This window comes from Triticum urartu, chromosome 2 (genome assembly GCF_003073215.2).
Source record: "Triticum urartu cultivar G1812 chromosome 2, Tu2.1, whole genome shotgun sequence".
Lineage (NCBI taxonomy): Eukaryota > Viridiplantae > Streptophyta > Magnoliopsida > Poales > Poaceae > Triticum > Triticum urartu.
This window is the reverse complement of record NC_053023.1, coordinates 598,508,560-598,515,742: the sequence shown is the minus strand read 5'-3', so window position 1 is coordinate 598,515,742 and position 7,183 is coordinate 598,508,560. Positions and strand designations below refer to the sequence as shown.

Here is a 7,183-nt window from a genome sequence, read left to right as displayed (position 1 = left end):
TAGGTTTTCGCCTCGCCTTAATAATAAAGCCAACACCATGTCCATACAACGTGTTCAAGTGCAACGAAATAAAATATTCTGCTGAGGCATCAACACAAACACACCCAAAAAAAAAGCATAAGAGAAATAAAGAAAAAAGACCACCAAATGGCCACATAGTCAAGTAGCGTGCTACAAGGTGAGGCGTCGAGCAGTAGCATGTAGTGCATCCAACACAAGACTCGGACACTCACGGTCGCGCTACCTAGACAGCGGGTGCCAGACTGCCAGTGCTGCAAAAACACAAAGAATTTGAAGAAAGGGTCACCAAGGCATGTACAATAGAGTTATCGCCACATTTGGTCCCTGGTCTATGCTTGTTCGTAAATACTATATATACAGCTGACATCATTAGTTGGGCTGCTGGAATCTAGGCTTATATTTCTAATCGTCAAGAGAACAATCGCACCATGTGAATGGTTCATGCCAGCGGATCAGCACAAGTAAAATTATATCTTCTTCCCGAGTTCTAAATAAGCTAGGCTTGCTTTGCGTGTCTTCTTATGTGAGTCGTTGTCATTTCTAGCTAACCAGTGATAGGGGGTGGCAGAGATGATGCAGTCTAGCTGATTTAAGTAAGTTTTTTTTAGACAGTAAAACGACAATCATGATAAGAACCTGGTTTTTAAATTGTGGATTGGTTGTTGGCATAACGTATTGCCGGTTGCGTGCATCTTTTCGTAGTAGATTCTTCGAGATAACGACTTAACCTATATACTTTACCCACACTCACAGCTAGGGCCCTTCTTTTTTGACAAAACTCACAGCTAGGGCCCTCTTTGATTCACACATTCTCAAGACACGTAATAGTAAGCATTCAAGTACTTGAAACACAGGTTGTGGAGAAAGGTGAAGGGATGGATTGAGAAAACTTTATCGTCACAGGTAAGGAGATACTGGTGAAATCTGTTGCACAAGCGGTGCCGGTTTATTCTATTTCTTGCTTTGAACAAACTTATTAGGCAATTTTGGTGAGGGAGTTCTTGATTTGGCAGAACGAAGGCAAATGGCACAAAGCCACGAAACTATCACCCCTCTTCTAGATACTACAAGCTGGAGGTACCTGCTAGCCAGATGGACCACTACTTGACGAACCTAGATCCCACGACCTACATAAGGATGCATACTTGTCTTGTTGAAATTCAGGTATTTTGTTGCACATGGAGTAGTAGAGAAATTGCAAAGCCTAGATGAATGCAGCTTCATCTTTAGGAACCTCATTATTTTGTCGAATCTTAGAACACTCTCCCTAATATTTGGAGATTTCAGGGAGTGGCCACATTCTGTTTTGCAAGTGGAGCGATCTCCTCGCCCTCGATGCCCGGCTGACTTCCCTCGACTCCTAGCCCAAGAAGAGCCTCCTCCCACTTCTTTGCCGGTCCCTGGATCACACGAAGAGAGGATCAATTTATCCTTGTCTCGACAGAGAAGAAACTCATTCATGTTAAAGGGCAAATAGGAACTTAATTGACAGTTCTGCCCACCTTCCATGATAGGTCCTGCGCCATGCAATTCTGAACCATTGCGTGGAACGACAGTGTTTTGTACTGTTTCAGAGCTCGCGTGACATTCGAAGCGACTGCCGCGACATCTGCTGGATCGACGGTTTCAAACTACAAGAGGACAGATCAAGGCTATCAATCATCAATGCATCGACATTTGTGAGCAAATACTTAGACCAAGCCTATATTGTTCTTTACCTCTACATTGAACGAACCCATGTGGAATCCGGTAACACCCTCCCTCACCGTGTCAACAAGTCCTCCGGTGGATGAACAGATAGGAATCTGTAAAATGCAATATCAATGACTCTGTTAACTGGGACAATCAATACTTGTGCGGTCAAATTTAACGTCTAATTGATCGAGTCAGAACGCTTACCACTCCATATCTCATCCCTTGCAATTGGATGAGGCCACATGGCTCGAACCTACTTGGAACAATTATGAAATCAGCCCCGGCGAACATCATGTGCGCCAACGGGACATTGAATTTTGCTATGCCTCTGGCATTCTGTGGGTACTTCGCTTCTAGCAGCATCAGTTCCTCCTCCATTTTCTTCTTCCCTGTGCCCTGAAGAACACAACGCAATTTAGCTAAGCAACAATCATCTTCTATCTCTTGCCATGCCGTATGAGTGCATTAGAATTCTCTTTCAAAATAAACATACGAGAACAATTATCTGAACATTCTCCTCGACAAACTCCGGAATGGCTGCAATTAGTATGTCTGACCCTTTCTGTTCTTCAAGACGACCAATGAAAACTATAACAGGTATGCTAGAGTCCACCGGCAATCCAACTTCAGCTTGCAGTATTTCTTTATTGAGAGCTCTTGCTTCTGCCACCTGAGAAATGCCCTCTGTAAGTATTGAATTATCCATATGCGGTAACTGGTAAAGGAGGAGAAACTGAAACCTTACCGTAGTTGCATTGTATTTGACACTGATGTACTTATCTGTTGCCGGATTCCAATCAACAACATCCATTCCATTTACAATTCCAGTTTCAAGAGGCTTTGCACGAAGGACACCATCCAACTCAACACCTTTCTCTGGACCAGAAGTGAGTTCTTTAACATAATGTGGACTAACTGTAAGGACCACATCACACTCACTGATCCCTGCCTTCATCCAGTTAATCTTTCTCCCAACTACTGGCTTAACATGCCTGCACACATTATGGTACTTGTCAATTTCAAATAAACTAGTACAACATACTATATCTCTATCAAAAGAACACAACATGAAGGTTCATACCCATCAACAAAATCAAATGAAGGCACGAAACTTTCAGGTAAATTAAGAAGTTCGAAGTCCGCTCTGGGAAATCTGCCCTGATAGGCGATATTGTGAATGCAGAAAGCAACCTACAGGTCAACTATTCACCGATCAAAATAAGGATGGGAAATCTGTGAAGCATAAAACCTATGATGCACATTCCCTACTTGTCAACAAAAGGAAGGAAATGGTGCACCTTGGCATTCTCATAAATTCCATTTTGCTTATACATGCTCTTCAAATAGCATGGCAAAACTGCAGTGTGCCAGTCATTTGCAACAAAGACAACATTTTCTCCTGGTGAAAGAGTGTGAATGTTTGTTATTTAGTTAGTTAGAGAGAATAATTAACCATAATAGTTGATCTAATACATAAATCTACCATATGGTCCAGAGAAGTATTCAGAATTGTTGAGATTAAGAACCCTCGGAGCCTCCAATGCAGCCTAAAAGCGATATCAGATTAGAAGAAGTTCCACAAACATATCAAGTAGAAAAAACTCAATTGATGTGAATGTACTACCCTCGGTAACCGTTAAGACTCATTTAGGCACTTCAATGCTACCAACACATACCATTAATTCCGCTAAAACAAGGGTTGGTAATTTTATGATTTGAGGGGCTGAACGTAGCTTATGCTACAGGCCACAGCATTGAAATGGTTTGTAAATTACATAAGTGAGGTGCTAGTCACATGAAATTCGAACTAAACAGGATACTTACAAGGCACAAAAGGCAGAACCGTAACTGGTTATCTCGGAAGTCTGTTCCAGTAGTAGGCCCATACAATTTTGATCCAGTTTTGCCCCATACCTGAAGTATTATTATGGTTCAAGTGGAACATTGCAAGGTTAAGATAAATGTATATATTGTTCAGTGGGCATTAAGAAAGTGGTTAAAACTTATAACAGACCTTCTCAAGAAACATAGGATGATCAACAAAAACACGATCAACTCCCCTTTTGTAGCAGTGAAAAAAGCGCACTGTTTCTGTTCTGTCACCAACAATTACCTAAAGAAGCAAAACTGTTTTTAGCATATATAACACCAGTAACTGGTATAAGTTAAATGCGAGCTAAATAATACAGTAATACCCAACAAATCAACTAAAACCATATACCTCAACAAGAACATTTGTATCCCATGTATCCTTGTACTGATCATAGCGAGGAGCTATCGTCATAACCCGGTGTCCCATTGCCTATGAAAATATGAGTTGTGCATCACACCAAAGATAGTACAACAGACCGAGGGTGATAAAAGTGCAGTCTCAATAAAAAATAATGTGATTCAGAATTAACAGTACGTGACAAGGAATACTTACAGCCAGAGCTGGGGGCAATCCTCCTACAACATCACCAAGGCCTCCAGTTTTGCACCATGGGTGCACTTCAGTGGCAACGAAAATTATGGGCATTCCAGTTGAACATACGATAGGTGCCGGAGTCCGACTAGAATTACGATGAGTTCCATAATTTGTGGCTCTTCTTTTGGCCAGCTGTGTCTTATTCCGCATGGATAAGAACATAACTCCATTGTTACAAGATTGTTGTAATTGGATGTGAGGTGATAGTTTCAGTGAACCAACACTGTTTGTCTGATAAGAACAATAAGTAGGAATTGAACCCATTTGTGCAGCCTCTCAATGACGACCTATCAGAATGGCATATGATAGAAAAAGGGTCATGATGAACTTCTGCTTCAGAGAAACATGGAAATATATTTTTTCTAACTTATATTCTGAATGTAAAGCAGCACTACTATGCTGATAACAAGTATGTATAATGCCACAAATATACATGTCATTTTCTGAAATAAAAGAGTACTACGATGTGGCACATGAACGTGCTAACTGCTTGCATACTGTGAACCCAATTCTCATTCGAGCGTGTCAGGGATATTATTGTTAGTGCTACAATTGCAAGGTTGAAAGGCAAAAAGGAAGCTCCATTACAGATATGTTCTTATCGATAATTGTACATGCTTTTTCGAAAGAAAAAAACATTTTGCCTTGTTGATGAGTTCTTCAAGACAATGCACAGGCTTTTAATTTTCTTATTAACTGTCCAGGAGCCCTGGCATTCAAGGAACCAAAGGGCATCCAAACCAGCCGTCGGAATAGAACCCAGGTGAACAGGGAGGTTAAACAGCGCCCGTATACCCAGGACACTAGTCTGTTCCCAATGTGCATATCGACAGATACAAATGTTTTACGACAAATACAATGCACATAGGCAGTAACCGACATTACAGATATAGATATACAAATGAATTTTAGTTGAGTAATTTGGTGCGCAAACCATGTAATGTAAGTGATAAATGTCAGTATCCTAGCAGCACACCTTCATGTTCAAGCCTCAGTCAGGTACAATGTTTCGTGGACACAGTAACATTAACACCCCGGAATTTTCTTCCTTCCGGAATCAAATAGCAGTGTACTCAAATGCAAATGCTAAGTCAAGAAATCTGCATGGTGGAGAACAGTACATCACAACATCCTGACATGGTAAAAATATAAAATCACGAGGGCATCCGAGCAGAGATCAACAAAAACTTGTACTGCTCCAGAAGAACCTAAATGACTTGCTAGCACGAAAGCATAAAACATAAAGACTGGTCACTAGTGGCTTCCATAACACCAACAAACTCGGGCAAAGTAAACTCCCTCTGAAGAGGGTGCACATTTTGGAGCACTGTCAGAACTATGAAACCAAGGTCGTAGGAGCATGTCAGGCAGCAAAGACGGGTGAGAATGTAGAAGGAAACTATCGAGTGCTGCCGAGATTATATATGGCCCCTTGACAGGGAAACTCCACGGTGTTCAGAACATTAAACTCTTGGAAACCCCCGTTCCTCTGCCTTAACAGCAATGGCAGAACCAAGAACTGCCCCGGAGATCGAGCATGCCAATGAGACCGCGGGAGAAAATGGAGCGCAGTGCGTACCTTCTCGAGCTAGGCGTTGATGGGAACCGCGGCGCAGGCGAAGTGGCTGGTGGCAGTGGGGAACTGGGAACGCAGCAGGCTCCGCTCAAGTAGAAGTAGAAGCAGAAGTGTTCGGCGGGCGGTGAGCGGCAGGAAATATCCTTCCTGCGGCGGGGAGGGGGAGGGGGAGGTGTCGCACGGGTAGCGGCTGGCTCCCGTGCGCCAGTGCCACATGGCCCGCGCCACGCGCGGCGACAAACTGGGGCGGGGCACCGCCACCGTACCGCCACCGGCGCGTTGCGTCGGGCTCGGTTCGGGAGGAGGCGGATGTGCCGAGACGGGAGCGTGAATCGCGATGATGAAGCGCCGGGCCCTCGCGTGGGGATGGGAGGCGGCACGGGAGCCGTCAGTTTCTCGATGATGGGGCAGGGGCGAAAGGGCGCAGGGCTCGTGGTTTTCCTCGTGCCGGGAGAGCGAGCCGTCCGTTCGTTGGGGCCGGGGAAAGGGAAGGACTAGAGGAAACGACAGCGGACATGTTTCCGGTTGGGGCCCTTCGGTCAGGTTGTGGCATCTGACGTGTGTCCTGTGCATCTTCCGCTCTATTGCCACACGTCTCAACAAATGATTTTTTTTTTGCGGTAAGGATGTTTATGTGGAAATTGTCCGTGCGTTGCCACGGATAAAAATGCAAGTAGATGAATCAAATAGACAATTAAGTGAAACGGATAAAGGTAATGGAACCTTTGAGTGGCAACTATGATCTCCTCATTGTATTCACCCTCAGCTCCGACCTCATAGTACTTCTCCAACGCACCAGTTCCTCCTTCGTCTCCGAGAACTCCCTCTCCTCTATCCGTTCCCCAGTGTATCAGTCTATGAATACACAGTCCAAATCTCAAGCTAGAATATATCAACAACAGAACTATGACATGCAATGATTTTAGCACCAGATAGTGGGCTCCCAGATCAACAAACATGGTCCATGGCACGTTGTAGCTGAACCGGTTTGCGGAACAAGGCCCTTGCAATCCTCGACGGAAGTTTCACTTCAAGCCACACAAACACTTGGATTGGGTTACAGTCGTTGGTAGAAGCAAAGCCATATGTTGGTATGTATTCTCCGGAAGATTGTTTAACAAACCAACAAGCTTTTGATCATGCAAAAGAGAATTAAACCAAGGCACGTCACCAATTCACAAGCAGCAGACAAATGCATGCTAAAACTAAAACATATCATCATCTACTGTAATTTTTGAACGTTGGTCTACTGTAATATCTGAACCTTGGTCTTTTCACCATCCACAAATCAAGATCACCAATATCAAGCAAACTATTTTAAATGACCATAATTCTACAATAATCAAATCATCATATTTCTTAGAGTTCTGAGAAAAAAAGATCAACATGTGCATAAGATGGAACAGGAGAAGTTCACCTGCGCA

The 7,183-nt window shown here is 43.5% G+C and overlaps 1 protein-coding gene across 2 annotated transcripts; it reads right to left on the bottom strand.

Annotated features, from left to right (window-relative positions):
- On the bottom strand, positions 1 to 6,089 carry LOC125539071 (granule-bound starch synthase 1b, chloroplastic/amyloplastic). Of its 2 annotated transcripts, none has more exons than XM_048702439.1 (14): positions 5,763 to 6,089; positions 4,142 to 4,470; positions 3,938 to 4,018; positions 3,731 to 3,829; positions 3,541 to 3,630; positions 3,200 to 3,263; positions 3,015 to 3,115; positions 2,798 to 2,907; positions 2,462 to 2,708; positions 2,210 to 2,386; positions 1,921 to 2,112; positions 1,740 to 1,826; positions 1,524 to 1,652; positions 1 to 272 (listed from the first exon to the last, which is right to left on the bottom strand). In XM_048702439.1, the coding sequence occupies exons 2-14, from the start codon at positions 4,445 to 4,447 to the stop codon at positions 90 to 92; spliced, it is 1,866 nt and encodes a 621-aa protein (XP_048558396.1). In that variant the 5' UTR covers positions 4,448 to 4,470; positions 5,763 to 6,089; the 3' UTR covers positions 1 to 89. The 2 variants fall into 2 exon arrangements, with proteins under 2 accessions (XP_048558396.1, XP_048558397.1); XM_048702440.1 differs by lacking the exon at positions 1 to 272 and adding an exon at positions 801 to 1,421 and having other exon boundaries at positions 5,763 to 6,085.
- Between the last annotated feature and the right edge of the window lie 1,094 nt (positions 6,090 to 7,183).

What these genes read in the sequence shown, in the direction of transcription:
- LOC125539071 (XM_048702439.1), bottom strand. Translation starts at nt 4,447, where the DNA reads ATGGGTTCAATTCCTACTTATTGTTCTTATCAGACAAACAGTGTTGGT. An exon ending in TCAAATACAATGCAACTACG is followed by an intron (nt 2,387 to 2,461) that starts GTAAGGTTTCAG and finishes GGCATTTCTCAG; the next exon opens with GTGGCAGAAGCAAGAGCTCT. An exon ending in AAGGGATGAGATATGGAGTG is followed by an intron (nt 1,827 to 1,920) that starts GTAAGCGTTCTG and finishes TGCATTTTACAG; the next exon opens with ATTCCTATCTGTTCATCCAC.